Source organism: Chroicocephalus ridibundus, chromosome 3 (genome assembly GCF_963924245.1).
Source record: "Chroicocephalus ridibundus chromosome 3, bChrRid1.1, whole genome shotgun sequence".
Classification (NCBI taxonomy): domain Eukaryota; kingdom Metazoa; phylum Chordata; class Aves; order Charadriiformes; family Laridae; genus Chroicocephalus; species Chroicocephalus ridibundus.
The window spans coordinates 106,303,175-106,325,829 of record NC_086286.1 but is presented as its reverse complement, the minus strand read 5'-3'; the positions used below and the strand labels follow the sequence as shown (position 1 = coordinate 106,325,829).

Sequence of the window (22,655 nt, the reverse complement as noted above, 5' to 3'; positions counted from 1 at the left end):
TCCAGAAGGTGGGAGAGCAGCGAAGAGAGTTTAGGGAGGGAGGGATGAAGCCCTTTTGTTTCAGAGAGCTGCAGCGAAGGCTTCTGGAAGCAGGGAGGAGGCTGGTGGGTTTGGGCATCCCTCCCTGCAGCTCCTCTGCAGTGTCTCTGACAGAAGCTTTGGATGCTGCAGGCAGCCTTCTTGCAATGTGAGCGCCCAGCAAAACCAGCGGTAGATAAGGCACTGAGGAGTTTAAATCTTTGTGGGTTCTCGAGACTCCTGTGGGTAAGAAGAATAGCACGAAGGGAAACTGCCCGGCACTTCTTCCTGCTCTCCCTCCCCAGCCCCATGTACAGTGCCAAATCTGTACTGCAGGGTCTTCACAAGCAAAAACCAAAAAAAAAAAAAGACCTACGCTCCCACTTCCTATCCATACTATGGTGTAATTATTTCAGCCATTACTTCTTCAAAGATAAGAACTGAAAAGCCAACCCCCCCACCTCCACCAAAGTGCACCTTGTGTGTGTGGTAATAGGGCTAATAGCGTGTTGCCTAAGGTCGTTGGTTTAAAACTGTCTCAGATTGGAGTAGCAAAAGCTATCTGCCAGTCTCTCATGACGTGTGTGAAGAAAGCTTCTGCCACTGGCATTTTGACACTGTTAAGAAAGAATAGACGTAGAAGTTTGAGTTAGAAAGGAAAAATGACTTGAAGTTATGAAGTCACAAAGTCCCTGTGCAAATAAATTAATCCGTGACCTTTTCTTGTGTAAAGAACCAGCTATTTAAGTGTTTTCCTAAAAATGTTTTGGTTCATTATGACAAAAGCAAGGGTATTTGCATTATCACTTCTTAATTGCTTTCCAAGTAATTTCGTTGTTTACGCTAAAGGATTTATTGAAAACTGCATGAGGTTATCAACATGTCAAGGAGCTCTTGTTCTGTTCCAGTAACACAAAAATCTAAGGGTTCGTTGTATAAGCTTCATTTGTAATGTGGAACACTTACTGGTTACTAAGAGCAAACAACCAAAAGCCTGTCTTTCTGCACAGCTCTAGAGCATGAACCAAAAGCTGTGGGTACGAACGATGAAGAAGAGGACGAGGGAGAACAGTTTGACTTTGACAGCGGAGATGAGATACCAGAAGCAGACAGGCAAGCCCTTGTGCTACCTCCTCCTGACCCCAGAAACAACATAGAGCACCAAGAGGCTAACGCTGCAGGTGAGTCAGCCCGTCGGGCTGTGCCTCCACTAGCAAAATTGTCAAGACTGATTATAGGGTGCCTTTTCTTGTCAATGCAATAAAAATACTTGTAAAAAGAGGTTTCCATGGAAATACCACACAAGTGTTTTGAATATTCCTGCTAGTTACACTCATGGGAGATTTGACAGGGCAAATGACCATCACGTGTAATTCCTGGGAGGTTTCCCATCCGAGTGTGACATCCAAACCAATGGATTGGTCTCAGTCACAGTGCCATGCTGCAGGAAAACTTCATGCCCTTTCATCTCTAATGGCATGTGGATGGCTCATATATGCTGTTTTCACAGCTAAGCTCGCTGGTTGCTGATCTTAAGATGACTTGCATAAAAATAAATGGAGTCTGAACGTATGAATTTTGTTCATAAACAGAAGCCTTATTTTATTAAACACTACAACATTTGTTCCAACACATGCAGATATTCCCAGTGCTGATGTATAGTCTGGAAATAGCTGTGTTTGGCTCAAAATGACAACAGCTGATTTTGCTGACTTTGACCCAGTCACAAGGACAAGCGGAGTTCTTGTGCTCACGGCAGTTAAAGATGCGTAACTCTTCAGGTGGCTTTGAAGTTTGACATCCTGGAACTTAAACACCATCTTTCCCTGAAAATCTGGTGCTTGCTCACTGTTTTGTGAAGTTGTACTTACATACAGCTTAAAAACTCTTCATTGCTTGGAACGCGGTTCTGCAGCTTGCTTCAGAGGGGCCTTTGGTTCTGCTGTACCTCAGCTTGTCTCAAGAAATACCAGAAAATTTGTGTAACAGAAAACAATTTATGTTCAAAGAGGAAAACTTGGAAACTTATTTTCTTTCCCCTTTTCTTAACAGAGCATTTTCAGGACTGTTCTTTGAGGAGTGTCCCTCCAATGAACTCTTTCTCTCCTCACGGCTATTCCCAAAATACTTCTTGTATTTCTGTTTATAAGGTCCACATTCATCTAGAATCCTGACTTTAACCTTCAGGGTTTAAAGCTGTTTTGAGCCGTGTGCTTATGACAAGCAAAAGAGGACCCTGGGTACTTGTCAGAAATCCTCCTGTTCAGGATTTAGAATCCAGTTATTGTTTTTCCATAGGTGTCCTTGTAACCCCGCTTGTTTTGCTGCTGTTGCATTCCTCATCTGTAAAATGGGGAGGATAGCACTACTGCGTGGGAATTTTATGAGTCATAGATTATAAGCGACTTGTATAGTAGGGATCATATCATATCAAGAGCAATATTAAGCAGCTTGAGCAGATATGAAAAATAAAACTATTTTTTTGTTTGCTTTTTCAACTAAAGGGGCTGATAATTTGGAAAACAGTGAGAAGCTACGGACATCAGAACCTGCTGCAGAAGGCGCTCCAGCCAAAGTAAATCCCTACTCAGTCATAAATATTTCACCAATCCAAGACAAGGATCCATCCTCATCACCAGAACCAAGTCCTCAAGATGAATGTGCAAGTCCAAACTTGTCCGGTGGATATTCTGTTCCTGTCCCCTGTGGCTATGCTGTGCCATCTAATTTACCTTTGATACTGCCAGCGTACTCCAGTCCGGTCATAATACGCAGTGTTTCTGTAGATGAAGAAGGTACTGTATCTACGCACCTTACTTTATTTGACAGGGAATCCTTGTTTAATTTCAGGTACCTGTGCTGTTTTGGAAATGCTTGTGTAGTGCTCAGCCTGGACGTGTATGGGAGATTTTGTGTCCAAATAAAAAAAGAACACTGTCCTGCAATATGAACTGAAATTTCTTGTCAGGCTTGGAATAAAAATGTCAGGTTTTTTTGTTTGATTGATTTTGTTTGTTTGGTTTTTTGTTTGGTTTGGTTTTGGGTTTTTTTTGTGGGTGTGTATGTGGGTTTTTCTTGTGTATCATTTTGGGTTTTTTGATTGTTTGGTTGTTTTTTTTTTTTTTTTTTAAATAAAGTTCCTACGGGACTCTGCTTGCCATACTAGGATTGAGATACCTAAGTAAAGATGAATAAGAAAAAACACATGTACGCAGTTAGTTCTTTCTCAGCCCTTCTGGAAGTTGGTGATGCTTGACCTTTGTTTTGCTGGCACCATATTACAACATATAATACAAGGGGAGGACTCCTGTCTTGTCTGAGAATGATTAGTGCTGATTCCCTTTTAATGTCATGACATAATTTCCAGAGCCATAGCTCAGTGTTCAGGCCAAACGGTTTCTTCTCGTACCTTATCGTGCTTTATCTAGGTCCCAGCAGAGTTCCTGTCCCTTTTACCTTATCTATATGCACTTCTGTGTGTGTGTGTGTTTATTTTACAATCCTTGTGGATTTAGAGTTGCTGTGGGATTTTTTCCTTGATGATTTGACAAATTCTGTTTGTCCTTTAGTACAATTTTAAGACAGAAGAAGAAACTTAAAAGGGAAATAACTATGGATTATTACAGAAACAGGAACAGTCCTCATTTTGTTACCAGAATTGGCAAATTCTGGCAGCTTTATGTCAAGAGAGCGGGAGGAACAGAAAGCTCCCCATATCCTGCCTTTTTTTTCTTTCTTGTATTTTTAATATACTACTTACTCTTTAGCTAGGCAGCAATTCTCCTGTAATTCCGTGTATGGTGATAACTTTTGGTTTTGCAGCCTTTGCTGTCTACCACCATTAGGAATATTGGCAAGTAAAAGCAAATGTGTTTGTGCAGTTGTTATTACCTGTAGAGGAATATATGTCTGAGAGATTAGAATTAAATGCATCAGACATTGTAATTTCCTCTTAACAGCTCAAATTGCTGTGTCTCTGAATTCTTTCATTTGCAAAAAGGGGTAGAGTGAAGAAACTTCCAAATCTTTTTAGATTTGTTTAAGATGAAAATATTGTATAGAAGTAGATTATTCATTAGCAATGAACCAGTAAAATCAGTTTCTTATGCTAAAATGTACCACTTGAACCACACTGATGCTTAATTCCAAACAGTTTGGTGATTATATTTCTTTTTTTCTACTTAGCAGGTACGCAGTCAGCAACTGAAGAATGTCCTTGTAATTCTGTAAACTCAGAGGAGCCTCAAAATAGGTGATTGCCAGTTCAGCATGTTTTAATGATCTGTAAAACCTTCATTCCTAAGAAAGCTTACATTTGATAAATATTTTATTTTTCTTGTATGATGCTTCCATGTTTGTTTGTTTTCATTTTCTTAACTCTGTAACTTTGGTTGTGTACCAAAATCAGCACTGTTTGAGGTCTTGCATGTATAATTGTGTGTGATATTTTTGAAGGAACTAGGTTTAATTTTTATAGAGTCATAGCAATGTCAGCTGCAACAGGGTGCTGGAGGTCTTGTAGTATAGCCTACTGCTTTCAGCAGGACCACTGCCAACATGCCATTAGATCAGCCATGGCTGTGGTAACTGAGCCTTGAAAACCTCCAAGGATGGAAGTGCTGCAGCTTTCCTGGGCAGTCTTCCCTGCTGTACTACCCTTTGAATTTTTTTCCTGTGATATCCAAACCAAATCTTCCAATGTGCAGTTTTTTGACCATCCCCCTCTGCGTATCATCTGGCACTGAAAAAAAACAGCTCCCAAAACAAACTTAAACAAAAAAACCCCAACTCCATCACCACTGCAGCTCTCTTTCAGATAGTTGTAGCTGCTGTTGGATCAACCCATAACATCCTTTTTTCACAAGACTAAATAAGCTCTGTGTCTCCCACCTCTTTCATTGTAAGCTATGTGCTTTAGTCCCTGACTTCAGTTTCTCCACATCTCTCTAGAGGTAGCTTCTCTAGAGGTAGCTTCTCTAGAGGTAGCTTCTCTAGAGGTAGCTTCTCTAGAGGTAGCTTCTCTAGAGGTAGCTTCTCTAGAGGTAGCTTCTCTAGAGGTAGCTTCTCTAGAGGTAGCTTCTCTAGAGGTAGCTTCTCTAGAGGTAGCTTCTCTAGAGGTAGCTTCTCTAGAGGTAGCTTCTCTAGAGGTAGCTTCTCTAGAGGTAGCTTCAGTTTCCCCACAACTCTCTAGAAGGGGGAGTGTTGGGAATCCCAAACTGGATGTGCTGCTGCAGGTTCAGCCTCACCAGCACCAACCAGAGGAGGATAATATCCTCATCAAGCCCAATGGCTTCTGGTGTAGGCCAAAACGTTTTTAGTCTTATTTACAGAGCAGCTCTCACTTCACTGTTTTCTAAGAGAGAGTTTTCTGTGTTCTGGTAGAAGAACTCAAAAGCAAAATATTTCTTGAGATTGGAAGGGGAAGCGTTTTCTATTTCTTGACTAAAATAGTCAGACTATTAAATAGAATAGATTACTCAAAAACGCTGCCTCAGTATGTAATTAGGAGATTAATAATCAGCAGTTTCGGGGTGGGAATTGGAAGGCAGTGAGGTATTTATTGTCTTGTCTTCACAGCTGTTTAAAAACAGTGTGGTGTAGCTTTTAATGCTTTTATTACATGGCCTTTTTTTCAAGTGAAGATAACCAGGCTAAGAGAGGGGACGATGCTTTGGCCAAGTGGGTTGCAGATCCTGCAAATACAGCATGGATGGAAAGTAAGTATCTGAAGCACTGAAGTATAACTGTAGAAGAAGGTCAGTTTTAAGTTGTGATCAACAGTATGTTTGTATCTATGTGCACATATGTATTTTACAGGAATGTCCATGTTCACTTTTATTGTATTTTTTCAGATATGTTCCAATATGAACCAATTTATACCAGTTAAAATATTCAGCAGTGTAACAAAATTGTGTATTTTAAAATAAAGTTAACATGCACTTTCCTGTGGAGTGCTTTTTGGAGTCTATGGAATTGTTTGTCACTGTCTTAAGGAAATCGTTTGGCTCCATCAATACATCTACAGTGGAAATTTGCTCAGGTTTGGAGTCTGCTTTGTAGATGTATATGAAATTATTTTTCTCATGCAGTAATTGGCAAATAAGTTCTTGGAGAAGGTGGAAGGGAAGGAATTGACACTTTTTCTTAGTGCATGCCCTTGGCTCTTTGCTGGCAGCTGCATTTTAAGACAGAACAGAGACTGTGTGGTTTGAGGACAGGTTATCCTGCTTGTTCTCAGCTATTCCCTCTGGGCTGGAGGTTCATCTTACATGTCACTTGAAGTGACTGAGGAATTTGCATCTCTGTTTTGCCTCTTAATGTTCTACAATGATCATTACATTATTTAGTTTTGTTTCTGTTTTAAAAGTATCTATTATGGCTTCTCTACAGCCATTTAGTAAGGCAATGAACAGCCCTCGACAAGCAAGGAACATGCCATAGTGCTGTAAGAAAGAGGGAGAAATGTTGGCTATTGAAGTAGATTTGTGTTTTCAGGCTACCAAAAGTCATCACAAACAATGCAGATAAAGCTGTGAAATTTCACAAATGCTTTATACTGTTTTCACACATTATTGCATTATTTGAATGATGATCAGATGTACCAGCAAAATGCTAGGGGAGAGTGAGTCGTACCTCCATTGTACTCATATGTGCCAACATAACCAAAATTCTTTAGAATACAATAGAATATTGTTGGTTGGAAGGGACCTACAGTGATCATCTGGTCCAACCAATTCAGGGCTGACCGAAAGCTAAAGCGTGTTATTAAGGGCATTGTCCAAATAACTCTTAAACGCTGTTTCTTGGTCCCATTCAAATTTTAGGGGGTTTCTTGTTTGTGGTTTTTTTGTTTATTTTTTTTTCTGTTTTGCTTTTAGACCCAGATGAAGTAATTTATGATGATGTGCCAAGAGAAAATTCAGACTCCGAACCAGGTTTGAGGTCTTTGTAATACAGACCATGTTGAAAGCAATGTAATATGGAATTATGTTCATGTATACTGAATAGATACATTTGTTGAGTATCATAGAATCATAGAATCATAGGGTTGGAAGGGACCTCTGGAGATTGGATATTTTGGAGTACCCAAAATATATGTAGAGTTAACACTGTGTCAATAATTGTTGGATCTTACAAAGTTCAGAACTAAACTAATTCTTGAAAGACTTTTTCTCAGTAGTTGTCCTACACCGCTCTTCTCAGAATAATTCTGTTTTATTCTGTAGATATGGTCCCAAACGCTAGAATATTCTGTATATTAGAGAATTACAGTGTTGGATGTTGTAGCAATAGTGACTTAAACAAGGCAAGGTAGGGAGGAAAAGGGTGTTTTAAATAGTTAAATAATGTATGATAATGCATCATTGTCATGATTATACAGAGAACTGCTCTATTCTTGAAAGTCCCCCTTCAACATAAAAATACCCAATAGATGGAAGAGGAGATTCAGAGTGGCTGTTTGCCATCCTGACTGTTACTCCACAGAAATGTTTTATTTCAGCTTTGGAGTGGTGCAGCTCCTGATGGTGTGAGCATGTTTGGAAGGGACAGAATAGATCTCTGCTGGAGCCAAGATGTTGCATTTTCTGGGAATGGAGGAGCTAGGGCTCAAGTAGTGTTCAAGGCCAGGTTGGATGGAGCTTTGAGCAACCTGGTCTAGTGGGAGGTGTCCCTGCCATGACTAGATGATCTTTAAGGTCCCTTCCATCTCTAACCATTCTGTGATTCTAAGAAGCTTATTTCAATGAGCTCTCGCTCAGGTTTGTTTTGCAGTTTTTGGTTATAGTGAAGACTGTACTTAAAGCTTGGTTGCTACTAACTGATTTTGTGCTTGAGTGGGTTGGTTTATTAGGAACTTGGTGTCTACTTGTCATGGCTTTCAGGGTGTGTAGGTATTTGATACTGAAGTTGTTCATGAATCAAGAAAACACTTAAGCTTTCTTGTGTGAAAACCAAATTTACCTTTAAAGCTGTAACACTTTCATTTCTTGTCCTTAGTGGTGTTCAGGCAAGGTGTTTTACAAATTATTACTGAAATTTGTTTCATTTGTTATTTGAAAATGTTATGTTACATTTGTGGCTTGAATGTTTTTATTACTGGAAGCTCCCTCAGTGGCCTGTGCTGCTCTGGGCAGGGCCATTTTTGCACTGTCGCTGCTCAGTCAGGAAACACGTACACCAAGGCCAAGAGGCTGAGCTGGGGAGGGATATGGGATGTGGAGCAAAACTCTGCTGAGCATCTTGATCAGAATTTTTAGCTTAAGTCACAAGACATTAATTAAAACTTTGGCTTTCTGTTTATTCCCAGACATTGAAAGATTCTGAGAAAATGGGTAGTGAGGGAAACTTAATCTTCATACGTTCATGATCTTGATGTTTATTAACATCATTACATTTGTATTGTAATATATAATTGTAATATACAAATAAACATTTATATATTTTTGTCAGGGAGACAAAACTGGTCCAAAAAAGTCGCAGTCAGAGCTCAATCTACATTAGCATGTGGACGAGATATGTCCACCAAATCCACTGGGTAAATCCTGCCCCAATATTGGCATTGCAGAAGTCACAGACTTATATAAGTCTTGGCTTATTTTGACTCACTGTGATGATTCGCTTAAATTATTCATTGTGCTAGATTACCACTACAATGTCTTCTTCAGTAAGTATATTTTTACGACAGTCTTGATACACGTGGAGGTTTAAAAAAAAGTCCTTAAAATTTGATTCTTCCAAATTAGAGAAGATTTCTCTGTGTTAATTATAAAGAACTTAATTAATGTTAACATTAAGATATTATTGGCCAAAATGTAGTTTTAAAATCACAGAATCCAGGGTTTAGACGGATGTCTAAAATATGTCAGCTTTTCGTTTGAGTACGTATTTTTTCTGGATTTATATAAAACTTCAGTCTTAAAATGAAAGCACTTTTTTTTACTGAATTTAATATGAGACAGTTTTAAATGCTGCATTATAACCTCTTGACAACAGAGATCCCTGGCACAAGTGTCCCACACTTCTCTACTTGTAATGACAAATGATGCTGCATGTAGAATGCATGCCTGTTTCCTGATAAGTAATTGGCACTCAGAATTTTCGATTCTGTTTTGAATCAGTTTGTCGTACTTGACATCTGTGCCAGCAAAACGACCCATGTCTTTAATAGGTGATACTTTGGTCAGCCTTTGCAAAATAGCTTTCTGTATCTTGAAAAGGTTAATACTTCAAGCTCTTAGTCTAGATTATGGGCAAGATAACCTGCAGATATGGGAGACTCCGAGTGACTGGTGGAGTTGCAAGAATGACGAGTCATAAAATATCATAGGTAACACGTTTCTTGGTCTGATCCTTTCTGCTTAAAGTAGTGACACTTTCGTTTGAGTCTTGCAATGTTTTAACATTTGTCAGTGAGCTGATGATGCAGGTATTTCTAGAGACAAATGAGAAGCTTGCAAATGGAAGGATGCTTCTACTCAGTGCAGATGTGTGTTCACAGCTACACTTTGAGCTTCCTTTGAATTTTTTCTGAAACCTGTTGTGGGATTTTGACATAACCGTGTAGTTTGAGTAGGGCGTGTTTGTAAAAGGATTGTGGTGTGTACCCATAATACTGTCCTCTTCTAGTGCTCCGTTTCAACAAAGACAACCGACTTTGGCTGTTTGAATATTGGATTTAATTTACATGTTAAAATAGAATAGAATAGAATTGTTGAGGTTGGAAGGGACCTTTAAGATCATCGAGTCCAACCTTTAGCCTACCCTGACAAGAGTCACTTCTAAACCATGTCCCTAAGTGCCCCATCTACCCTTTTTTTAAACACCTCCAGGGATGGTGAATGCACCACCTCCCTGGGCAGCCTATTCCAATGTTTAATAACCCTTTCAGTGAAAAAATGTCTCCTAATATCTAATCTAAACCTCCCCTGACGTAACTTGAACCCGTTTCCCCTTGTCCTATCACTTGTCACCAGGGAGAAGAGGTCAGCCCCCATCTCTCTACAACCTCCTTTCAGGTAGTTGTAGAGGGTGATAAGGTCTCCCCTCAGCCTCCTCTTCTCCAGGCTAAACAACCCCAGCTCCCTCAGTCGTTCTTCATAAGGTTTGTCCTCCAGACCCCTCACCAGCTTTGTAGCCCTTCTCTGGACACGTTCCAACACCTCAATGTCCCTCTTGAGGTGCGTATGAAATGTGCATATGAAAGTCTGTGTAGTTCTTTATAGCACATCCTGAACAAGTTTTTCAGCGTTTAAACAAATGGAAATTTCAGTGTAGCTTGTTTTGTTTTGGTTCAATTCTTGCAGAGGAAATGATTTATGATGATGTTGAAAATGGTGATGATGGTGGAAACAGCTCTCTGGAATATGGGTGGAGTTCAAGTGAGTTTGAAAGCTATGAAGAACAGAGTGATTCTGAGTGTAAAAATGGAATTCCCAGCTCCTTTTTGCGAGGCAACCACAAGAGACATGTATGTATCCTGCAGTGCTGCTTAGTCATTGAGGTTATCCTGAATTCCAACACTTGCCAACATGCACCTGTATTTCCCTTCTCCAGTTTCAAATGCCAACTGCGTCTTTTTAAAGGGACATGAATCAATGTGGGGGTGATAGTCCACCACAAAATGCAACAGGGAAAAGAAAAGATTAAAATGTTAAACAGAAGCTCCTTAAAAAAAACAAACAACAAAACAAACCAACCTGAAGTTGGATGAAAATGAAATTAAAAATAAGATTATTTTTGCTTACGGGCAGTTCCTCACCTTTTCTTCTTTTGCAGCTGCTGGATTAATGTAAGTGGTAAATGAGTGTGGAAAATAATGTGAAGAACAGATGGGGGTAAGCCTGACAAGACTTGAAGTTTTGGGGATCCTTCAGGTGTTCAAAAGTCACAAAACTGTTCACCAGCGTTACCTACCTTTCTGTCTTAGATCTGTACCCCTTTGGTTGTTTGAAGGTGACTGAGCTTAAAAAAAAAAAAAAAAAAAAGATTTTTGTGATCAAAGAGGAGTCTACCATTTATTAAGGAGAGAAGTGGTTGAAATGATCAATCTGTGACACATCTGTGGTCTAGTATCTTTGGCTACATCCATGCCATGGGATGCAAGAAGATGATGATGGCATGGGTACCTGCTCTGGCTGCATCTTTCTGATTGCACGTTGCGGGGAGCATGGACTCCTGTTCTCTTGCTGCTTCGGCTCCCTCTCCTTCTGCCCTCGTGCCCTTTCTGTGAGAGGGAAGTCTCTTGCCTGGGACCTGGGCATCCTCCTGCTGCCAGTTCCCTGCTCTGAGCGCTAGGAGGACGGGGCTGCGGAGCACAGTGGGGACAGACAGGGCTGGGCTCAGTGCCCGGAGTCGCTGGAAAATCCTCAGGGCCCCTCAGTGTGTGCTGTCTGGGGACAGAAACCCAGCCGCTGCTTCACAGCCACGTACTGTTAGCTGCTCAGCACCCCGTGGCTGGAGGATGTAGAGGTAGCAGCTAGGGTGTTCTTCCACGGGACCCTTTTATTTTTTTTCATTTTGCAGGTTTATTGTCTCAATGAGAATAAAAGCCTCTCTGTCTCTGTTCCCCTCCAGTACACGTTATCTGCTTTCCTGCCACCTCCATCCTTGCTGCCCGCCCTTTGGAAATCAGGGAGTGAGCAATTAACTGCAAGACTTGAGCCCATCTAAGTCAGCACTTTGTAAGCTGGGTGCTCATCCTCTGATTTTGTTTTGGTTTTGTCCTGACTTAACAAGTTTAGGCTATTGCAGCTGTTTCTTTCAGGGGAGCATTTTTAACTAGACTGAAGAAAACAGAGTTTGATATTTTATTATTATTATTATTTTTAATACCTTTGGAAGAGACTAGGGAATAACTTTGCATGTGAGTGTGTAAGTCTTAATATGGCTGTTGGTTTATTTTTTTGGGTTTTGGTTTTTTTTTATCTTTTCCTATTATATGTAGCTTCAGTTTTGGCCATAGTTGTAAGAGTGTATTTACACGTGTACAAAGCAAGGCTTAAAGCCAGTTTTTAAACACCTATAAATATATTTAGATCTGTCACAGGAAACTGTTGGCAGTGGGTTGAGAGTGATGGTGCCAGGATCAGGCACAGAGTGTCCAAGCAAGAGATGGAGGAGTGGTGGGAGGAGAGAAGTGTGCTCCGAGGTCCTGCCCTGCAGCTGGCATTTCCAGGCCTGTGACATAAGGTTTTGAGGATTCCTTTGTGAGGATGGGGATGAAAAGCCGAGGAACACATTAGTTGGTGGATGGAGAAGTCAGAGGGGCTGCTCCACCTGGATGGGTTACTGGGAGGTGGGGAAGTCAGGAAACTAGAGAAGGGGTTTGGTGGAGAATGAAGACAGACAGAAACTTTAGAATTGCTGAAATTAAATAACAAAACAAAAAAGCAGGCAGAAACCACCCGATTTCATACCTTTTCTTTGTATCCATTCCTTGTCCTAACTCTCACCTCTCCTCGGGTCTTGTGATGGATGTTACAGTGTTTTCCCAGCACATCTTCCCCTATAGCCTTTCAGAGCCTGTGAGGGACTTGCCTTGCTCATGATTTTTAGTGTCTGTTGAAAAGTATACAAAGGTTGGAGGTGGGATCTTTAAGTGGTGGTATGACTTCCCTCAAAGTCACTTTTTCTTTAAGACTCTTGATGAATATTTTTATTTATTCTGAGACGGGAAGGTTTTTGTGCTATTAAATATTTCTAGTCTGTGAAACAGATACTGTTCTTCATTTTACTGCTGTAATGCCAGAATCATCGTGTTGAAGGTAATTGCATCCTGACCTAGCCCAGTGGAGCTAAATGCTGGACCTGTCCCTTTGTTTTCAAGTCAGTAGGCCTTCTCTTTCCTGATGCTTTCATGTCTTGCCAAATAACTCTGTTAACATCAAGCCGAGGGTTTTTCTATGGGCTTCTGGTATAGCGTGCACCAAATATTTTCTTTTTTTTTCTGGTTACATTTTAACCTCTTTTATCTGGCTTTCTCAAAACGTTTAACAAATGTTAATTAGTATTTCAGAGCATTTCTCTGTGATAGTTTCCTTAACTTGCAAATGGATATGTTAAAGGATGAGATGGTTACAGCCATCGTCATACAATGAGGCTATGACAGATGCCCGTGGAAATTACAAGACCCTGCATCCTCCCCTTGTAGTGTCTCCTTACCCAACTCACTGGCACTGTCGATCTCCGTCTTGTCAGGTGCCAGCAACCTCCGCGGGTTCTTCAGCCTTTGAGAATTCTTCCTATCCACTGTTTTGAAGGATAGTCAGGAATATACTCACTAGGGTTTGTGCTCCAACGAATGATGCTCATGGTTAAAGCTGATGCATTGTTTCCATACAGTTTGTAAAAGATGTGCACGATGTAGTTAATACACAGTTCGTTTAGCCTAAGTGACTTTGCCCCTCTCTTTACGTAGTTGCCAGCGTAGCAGAAAGGCGCCTGGCTGAGTTTCAGAAAGTTCAGCGATGCACAGGAGTGATGGTCCGTTTGTCAGGTTGGAGCTTCCCTAAATGATAACTTTCCCTCAATTGTCTATGTATCAGTAGGCAGACCGGGGCAACATGCATGATATACACGAGTACTTTTAGCATAAAGTTTGCACTACAGGCTTTTTGAAAAGATTGTGTCTTTTTATACACTGTAGCTTTCTCATGACCTAACGCGTTTAAAGGAGCATTATGAAAAAAAGATGAAAGATTTGATGGCAAACACTGTGGGAGCAGTAGAGATTCAGCAACTAAAGCAAAAACATGAGCTGAAGGTAGTGTAGTTGATTTTTGTAACTAGCTACGTTTAAATGATTGCTTTTCCAACACAGACAATGTTGTCTTTCTCTTTTAATCATAACTTGAAAGAGCAAACAATAATTTGTATGAAATGAATTCTAAATGTGCCGAATTACTGTTATGCAGTTTGTCTTAAAAGTACTTTGTCAAGGACCTTTTCTCATGTTTATTTTTAATGGTAACAGTTTCAGAAGATCAGACAGGGCATTGTCCTTCCCTGCTGACTGGTGCCCTTATCCTGGTGCCTCCGCAGGGCCAGCCTGACCCTGGCTCTCCACGGCCGCATCAAACTGGGGGAGTCTGAATCTCCCCGCTCGGAATGGAGCCAGTGTGAAAAGGCTGGGTTTCTGCTAAAAGCTTCGGCTCAAACCAAGAAATTGTCCGATTGCAGCAAGACAGCTTTGTTTGTGTTCTGATGTTGCTGATGGTGTCAGCCCAGCTCTGACAGGACTGGGGATTTTTTGCCGTGGTGGCATTTTGGGAAAGCAAAAGTACAAAGCAGGGGTTTTTAATAAACATTTCCTAGAAAAACAACACTTCTTTTTTAATGAAATTTCTTTTTGCTGTAGTAGGGTATTATAAAATTATGCCATTCTTAATTAAATCAACTTATTTCTTCAATTAATTAAATTATTACTTGTAACATTTTCTGCAAAACAGTGTTTATTTAAGAATATACTTAATACATAACTGAGTCTAGGGGATTATCTTTAGGTCAGAAATACTTTGTCAGAGTTGGTGGGACATTGGGAGATGGACAAGGACCCTGGCTGTTAATAACCTGTTCGTAGTATTTATTTCTTACATAATGTAAAGCTGAGCATTTGAGACTATTTTGAGTTCAGGTGTTTGATGCCGAAGTGTTCTTACGCGTTTCTGCTGTTTTAGGCTTGCATACAATATTATCATGAAGTAAGTTCCTTTCTCCAGGTTTGATTTTATTAAGAAAAAGCACAGGTGCTCAGATCTGAGCTTTGATGGATCTGTGTACTTACTATATATTCCTTTGACTTTGGGCTATATTTATAGCCTAAACTACTTGAGTGTTCTTTTTAAAGATATTTTGATTGAAAGTATTCTGCATGGTATGCTCAAACGTGTTCCTATTATTCACTGAACATGTAGACTGTACTTTTTATCTTACAGATGCAAAAGCTTATGAGAGCTGCTAGAGAAGGTACCAAAGATGGGCTCGAAAAGACAAAAGCAGCTGTGAAAAAGGGTCGTTCTTTCATTAGAACAAAATCTTTTATTTCTCAAGGTATGTGCTAATTATACTGTGTTTGCTACTCTCTCTAGTCATTTCTGAGAAGGGAAGTGAATGGCCTAGCAGGTTTTTGTACTGGGAGCCGAGTACTGGATGCATGAAATCAGCTTTATATGAATGAAGTTTTGTCAGTACCTCTTGGGTAGTTTTAGATTTGGGGCAAGTACCTGAGTGACCTAAGAAACCTGAGGATCACAGAAGTGTCCACTTAAAACCACCAACAACAAAAAATCCCACCAAACAGCGTCATAGATGCTATCTAGGTATTGGTGTACAGGAGTTAAGGCGCTAAGTCTGTCCAGTTCCCCCCCATCAAGTAACTCCTGAATGTCAGGAAAGTCTGCTGTTATGACATGGTTTTCAGTGGAGTGATGGTTGACTATTTTCAAAAGTTTGTCATGGCTAAGGGATAACGAACACTTTCTGTGCTTAAGTACTGAAGTGGAAGTAGGGGAAAAGACTGTTCTGCTTTATCACAGTTTGGTGGTTTTTAATGAAAGCTGAGTTTGGACTGGGAAAACAGAAAATGGCCTGAAATCAAAAAGCTCTAAGTATTTGTGTTGTTTCTCTAGTTAGGAACAAACGTCAGCCCTCTCTCATGAGCAGCAGCAGCAGCAGTCCACAGTTAATTTTTGCAAGAGGCGGGGGATAGTAACTGAATACAAACATCTCTTCTTCAGGATAAGTCTGGGAGGCAGTATGTCTTTCTGCTCAAGTTTCTGCCCAACTAATTGAATGGTTGTAACTTCTGAGGTTATAAAACTACAATTTTAGGAAGCTGAAACCGCAGGACTGGAACTAGACATTTTTAGTGGGCGAGCTAACATAAAGCTGCATCCTAGCCGTAAGGACCAGGACACGTTCTGCATCCCTGTCATCGCCTCTAACTGCTTCTGAATTTACCTAATTTACAGACAGAAAACAGAAAGTTATTTGCACGAACTTAAGTGATCAAAATTGTATCCTCAACTTTTTACTGTTGCATAGGAGAAAATTATCTGCTCCAGCAGGGCGGTGTTACAGTGGGCCTGGCATTCCTCCTTACATTTCTAGAGGTTAGGTAGCAGACACAGGATATCTGTGGAGGGTTTAATCCCTTAGCCACTTACCAAATCAGCAGGGAGCTAGTGACAAATTTGTCAAATAAACTCATTAATTCCTCCCAGCCGACAGATCTGCTTCCCTTACTTCCTTTTTGTTCTGAGACACAGTTTCTCATACTGTTCTTTCTTTATCACTCCTTTGCTCATCTCTGCTTTTTTGGCTGGCTATGTGCTGCCACCTATCACTGCGCTTTGGTGGTGCTTTTTGCAGAGAATTAGTATGTAGGGAGCAGCGCAGAATCCCTTACTCTTATTTCTGACAAAAGCCAACACTTTGGTACATTTGGCTACTTATTTTAGCTCAGTTATGGAAGGGTGTATGGAACTTTTAAAGCTGGATCGTATTATGGCTGTGTTTAATTTCTTCCCAAAGTTTACTTATAAAAAAACCTGCCAGCCCTGGAGCTGCAGCGCTTTAACCCTAGTTGTCCTGTCCTGTGGTCTGGACAGCCCTGTTCTCCTGGCTGTGAAGAGAGAGTAGAGGTCAAGAAAAAGATGCATAGGCTGTCTCCTGCTGTGTGGATTTTAGGATTTTGAGGTACCTTGGAAAGATGTTCTGTATTAGAGCACCTATTGGTGGTGGTATTTATGTGATTTCACAGGTGATACAGAAGTGCTAGGAAATTTCTTTTGTTTGGTAAGTGAAAATGAGACTGCTGTGTAATTATTGTGCTTGGATGATAGGATCTTTGCTTGTTTGTTTGTTTGGTTTTTTCCTTCTTTCAATCTACATGTTGTAAAAGTCGACATTTTGGTTATTAAATTATTTGTAGATCACAGATCATCATGCCTGGAAGAAGAGGAGCTAAATTTATTTATTGATGTGGACTGTATGCATACAGAAGCAATTATGACTCCTATGCCTGAAGGATTATCCCAGCAGCAGGTAGCAGGCTTTTGAAAATATGGTCTTCTGCCTCTTTTTCCTCCCTTTCTGCTCTATATCAATGGCTGCCAGGTGCCTTGCTCTTCAAACATTGGCATTTAATGTAAATTAAGTGGACGTCAAGCTCAGAACTGAATAAGTAGTTTTTTGAAAATTGGTATGTGTGCATATAGTTGCATAGTCCTGAATCAGCCAGGGATGCAAAATGCTGGTTTGCATTATAAAATTACCTATAATAATTATATTGTTTCACTGTGTAAGTGTTCACCTGAACACTTAAACTGAATGTGATGGTTTTGAGTGAAAAAGAAAAGAGATTAAACATTTTTATTGAGTCAGAAGACATTGTTCCAGGTGCTTCAGGATTTCTATTTTAACTGAGAATATCCTTTATGCTCTCTGAATTTTAAAGTTTCTCCTGATTAAAAAAAAAAAAAATATGTTCTCAATAAAATCAAGTCAACAGAAGAGAATATTTTGCTTTTCTCCACCCCAAACTCTACAGTCATGGTGGAAATCACTTCAAAAAACACTGAAATCAGTGTCAGTTAGAAATTTTGGCTGAAAATAAGTCCTGTGGGTTCATGTTAGTGTGTTGTTATTACAAGTAATAACCATATAAGAGTTTTTAGCGTCTCGTGGTGTCAAGTTGTGAGCTGGTCTGTACCTTCAGAAAATGAGAAAAAAACCCCTTAAATTAAAGGACAGTTGAGGAGAGCGGTATAGGTTTTTTTTATTTGCTTGGTAGTGTTTATTTTTCTAATGTGTTTAGCACAGTTAAGTGCTAATCTTGTAACAATGCAACTACCAAACTGTCTTACGTTACTGTAAGATTTCATTATAATGTAAGATCTGAGCATCACTCTGCTGTCTTTTTATTCTTTCCAAAGAAGGGTTTGAGAGTTTCACTGTTTTGTTTGGGTTTTTATTGGTAGGTAGTTAAAAATAAACGTACCCTCTTTTGTAAAAATAGAGTGCTCTTAGTTTGGAGCAGACTAATAATTGTTGTGTAGGTCATGATGTATGTTGCCTGTTTACCCAGGAGGAGCTACCCACGTGGGCAGGAATGGACTTAGGAAAGCCAAGGCTTCACTGGAGCTAGAGGTGTGAAGGGCAGCAAGGAAAGGTTTTGTCTATGTATAATGGCAGCAAAAGGAAGGCTAAGACAAATACGGGTCTGCTGCTTGATGGGCTGGGACCTAGAGACAAAGGACACTGAAAAGCCTAAGGTACTCAGTGCCCCCTTTGCCTCAGCTCTTACTGGTGAGGCATGTTCTCAGGAGGCCTCTGAAGCCCAGAGGCAGGTCCTGCTGGAGTGAAGCAGCTGGGGGGTACTGAGGCCAGTTGGACATAGAGGTGTCTCTGAGACCAGATGGGATGGATTTAAGGGTGCTGAGGGTAAGGCCTTGCTCTGTTGTCTAAGATCACAGTGATCAGAAGACTGGAAAAAAGTAAGTGTCACGCTGTTATCCTCGAGAAGAGCAGGAAAGAGGATCCAGGCTGGCCTCACCTCAGTCCCTGCAAAGGTGATGCAAATGCTCCTGGGAGCTATTTCTGGGTTCGGGAGGACAGCAGGGTGATTGGGAACACTTAGCATAGATGGACCCGAGTCCATTCGTGCCTGACCGGCTTGAGTCCCTTTGAGATGACTGGCTTGCGGACAGAGGAGAGCAGAGGATGTCATTTACCTCTGCTTTAGCAAGGCTCTTGTCAGTCTCCTGAAGTACCGTTGTAGCCATATAGGTGAGAGATAATTTGTATGGGTGGACTAGAAGGCGGGTGGAAAACAGGTGAGGACACCGTGCTGAGAAGGTGGTAGTCCACGGTGCAAAGTCCAGTGGGTGGTCAGTGTTACTAGTGTCCTTCAGGAGCACGTATGGGGCCTGTGGTGTTTAATGCCTTATTAATGATCTGGATACCAGCTGTGGTGCGCGTTTGGAGGGGATACCAAATTGGAGGGGTGCAGCAGGCCACATGTGGGAGGATGGGGCTGCTGGTCAGCGTGGCTTTGGTGGGCTGAGGCTGAAAGAAGAACTCCAGCAGCTCAACAGAGGCCAACACAAGTCCTGGCTGTGGGACGGGGTAACCCTGCGCCATGGCCGGCAGATGGCCCAGTGGCCATCAGCATCCCAGCTGGAGAGGGGTGAAGGCCAGAAGCCCCTTCCAACCCCGACCGCTCTCTCAACGAGCTGACTTCATGAAATGTGCTTGTTTTAAACAGCAGGTGGCACGATAGCTTTTGTTGAAAACCTGGTGCCTGTTTAACCACTGTCCTGCCTTGGGTCTCAGTCCTGATAGCTTTTGCTTCGTTGTAACACTGGGACCTGAATTCATAAGTTGTTTATGTTTGTACGCTGCTGTTACTAGCAAAAACGTGAATATAAATGTGAGACGTGCCTGCAAGCCTCTTGTAAGTTGTGCAGATCTATTGCAATAACCTGTAGGGACTATGAAGTATCCCTTTTGTGTATTACAGAGCTTGAAAAAAACATTTTCTACAGATGTTTATTCGTTTCAGAAGAATGGACTGTGACTAAAACTAGTGTTAGGATCCTTTACCAGAGCAGTTGGTACATTATAGCAAATAAGACACTGCTTAATCCATTCTGAACACAAATTAGACACAACTGATTTTACTGTAGATATCTTTAAGCAAGGCCTCAGAAAATTTTGAAGTCTTCCTTCGAAATGTCAATACTTGAAAGAAAATCCTTGCATAACCTGCACTTAATACTGCAAAATACGTGTGGAGAATTAAAGATGGCCATGGCGGAGAAGGCAGGAGGCTGCGGGGATCAGGAACAGAGAGAAGCAAGTCTGAGATTTGAGTTTCATGGTCATTTAGGCTGGCTTAAAATAGCAAAAGAAGCAGTTTTGCCTTCCTTTGTAATTGTGAGGAGTGGTTTGAGCCTGCCCTTGTGCTGTCTTCTCCCTCAGACTCCCACTTCTGAAAGCCCTGGGATGAGTTGGATTAGGAAATGGATTTGGGTGAAAACAAACCCTTAAAATCATCCAGAAATCTAATCAATAACAGTAAGAAGTTTAAATTTTAAATTCTAAACCAGATCAGTTCCCCAGTCCTTCCTGTCATGTCACCTGCACGTGCATATGATGTGTGTTTCCGCTGAATTGCAGGAACAGGAGGTGGAGAAGGAGGTGTGATAAATAGCCTGTAATTTGTAAACATGAAATATGGTAGCGTATCCTGAAGCTCTTACAACTCTGTCAATGGGTATGAATATAGATGAGATGGGGTTTTCACTTATGCATGGTAATGCCCAAAAAGAAATGCTGACTGGCTTAGATACTTTCTCAGTGGTACAGTTTATATGACCTTACTTTAAAAAGGCAGTTAATGTTTGCTCATTTGTCCTTCAGGTTACTCCTAAGAAATTTATAAAACATTAAAAAAAGAAAACTAATCTTGAAGACTGATTTTGAAAACTGGTTACCTATTTTGTTGCATCAATTCACCAAAGTAGCCAACATCATCTTATACCTATTTTTATTTATATTAATGCCTAAATGTATACATCTAAAATAAAAAAAAAAAAGTTTCAAAAGTAAAGCTTGGAATTGCAACAGTCAGCAAAGGTTATAGAGATAGATGCAGTAACTGTTGTGTTCTTTAAATTAAATAGATAATTTTAGATAATTGTAAACATAATCACTTTTGAAGAGGTACAGTATTATTTTATTGCCGTTCCAGTATGGAAATTGTTTTGTATTTTATTAATGTGAGAATTTTATCATCAGAATTCCCAACTATAATGAATGTATTAACTGATTAGAGCTTCAGACGAAACTTTGTTTCTTCAACAGGTCGTGAGGAGGTATATTTTGGGCTCTGTAGTTGACAGTGAGAAGAATTATGTGGATGCTCTCAAAAGAATCCTGGAGGTACCTTTATATCTTTTGCATTTTATAGTTTGGAAATTTGAAAAGTAATCAAATCCTTAAAGAATGTGTCGTACGACTCACATAGGCTTTGCTACAGATGCTTCATGCCAAATGTTTAGAGATTTTGTGTGTGTATACTGTTACATAAGTTGGGTTTTTTTCGGCTTGTAGAAGACCCTTTTTTTTGTTGCTGTTGTTTAAATCTGTTTATTTTTTTTTCTCTACAGCAATATGAGAAGCCTCTTTCAGATATGGAACCAAAATTATTGAGTGAAAGAAAACTCAAAATGGTCTTTTATCGAATTAAGGAAATTCTTCAGTGCCATTCAATGTTTCAGATTGCGCTGGCGAGTCGTGTATCTGAGTGGGACTCTGTTGAAATGATCGGTGATGTCTTTGTTGCTTCAGTAAGCAAATGCATCTGAACAGATAATCTGTTTTTAATTTAGGCTTGTTATTCCACCTCCATATCTTTCTGTCTAACTTGCCCACTTTATTCCCATATTCTCTAATGCCTGTGGCAACTGTCAGAAAATATATATGTACCATCCTGGTATGGAAACTGACACCAACACGTCTTCAGCTTGGTCGGCAGATGTGAAAGGATTGTGGGCAAAATTTTCAGGCTTTTGATCAAGCTTTCAGACATTTAAACAAACAGTTTCTTTTTCTAAGAGGATAGAGATTCACAAACCCACCAAAATTAAGGCGAATCTGAGGTTCAGCATCTCTTAAAAAGTAGGTAGTCATACATAATATCTTTGTTGGGAGTGGGAAAAAAACACAGTAGTTGATGTCTTGAATTCCTGGGTTTTGACTGAGCCTGGGGCACAGGTAAAGCGTATTTGTAAAACACTATCCCACCCTTAAAGGAAGTCCAGCTGGTAAAGAGCTGAACTAGCCACTGCTTTAAATTGGAGAACAAGAAGTGGTCTTGGTTGATAAAAGGCATTGTTCCCACCGTGAGTGTGTGGGTGGAAAAGGCTGCCTACCTGCTGGTTTGAGTGCTTTGTTTTGTTGCCACCCAGCTGCTGGAAACTACCACCTTTTCATGCCTGCTTTAAGAGAGCTGGGATCTGTGTCTCTGAGTGCTTTGACCTCATGCCAGTCAAAATGAAATGGTTACTAAAGATTTGGTGTTCAAAGCAAACCTGTCTTGTTTTGACTGAAGCACGTTAGGTGGTGTTAATGAGACCAGCTCTCCAGAAGAGAGGGATAAAATTACTAAGGTGGCAATGGGCAGCAGTCTTACCCCTCACATCGCTGTTTGTGGACCGCACAGTCTGTCTGCTTTCCCAGTAAATCCTTCCAGCTGAAGATGGGGCATGAAGGCCCTGAGGCTTTGCCGGTTCACCAAATCTGGAGGAGAGGCAGCAGTGAGATGATCAGGGGATCCCAGCAGCTGCTTTGAATCTCAGTGGATGCCCTTTGATTGCCCACTGTCCTCAGGGTCTGCCCTAATGTCGTAGCCAAGATGAAGCTCTTTCTGTAAATTTACATTTTGTAATTCACAGCTGTCACATCTTTAGCTTTCCAGCCTGTCTTCTACAGAAAGATTATACTGGGCATCACCAGTATTTCTGTAGATCCAGCACTAGGCCAAGCAAAGCCCTTAGCTCTGAGCAAGGCGAGGCCTTAATGGTCAGAGGTCTAGATAGTTATGCTTTCAGGGATCTTTTGTATTTACAGTTAAG

The 22,655-nt window shown here is 40.6% G+C and overlaps 1 protein-coding gene across 3 annotated transcripts in view; it reads left to right on the top strand.

The window, feature by feature from the left end:
• The window catches only part of ARHGEF10 (Rho guanine nucleotide exchange factor 10), a 109,234-nt gene that overhangs the window by 22,688 nt on the left and 63,891 nt on the right, over nt 1-22,655 (top strand). Inside the window, exons 3-13 of one of the 3 annotated variants that reach the window (XM_063330353.1) lie at nt 1,029-1,199; nt 2,523-2,813; nt 4,207-4,270; nt 5,656-5,735; nt 6,897-6,953; nt 10,323-10,486; nt 13,664-13,780; nt 14,952-15,066; nt 16,949-17,061; nt 20,884-20,961; nt 21,189-21,368. In XM_063330353.1, coding sequence (XP_063186423.1) covers nt 1,029-1,199; nt 2,523-2,813; nt 4,207-4,270; nt 5,656-5,735; nt 6,897-6,953; nt 10,323-10,486; nt 13,664-13,780; nt 14,952-15,066; nt 16,949-17,061; nt 20,884-20,961; nt 21,189-21,368 — 1,430 coding nt within the window. Of the gene's footprint in view, nt 1-1,028; nt 1,200-2,522; nt 2,814-4,203; nt 4,271-5,655; nt 5,736-6,896; nt 6,954-10,322; nt 10,487-13,663; nt 13,781-14,951; nt 15,067-16,948; nt 17,062-20,883; nt 20,962-21,188; nt 21,369-22,655 lie in introns of all 3 variants that reach the window. The other 2 variants (XM_063330351.1, XM_063330354.1) reach the window with 2 other exon arrangements.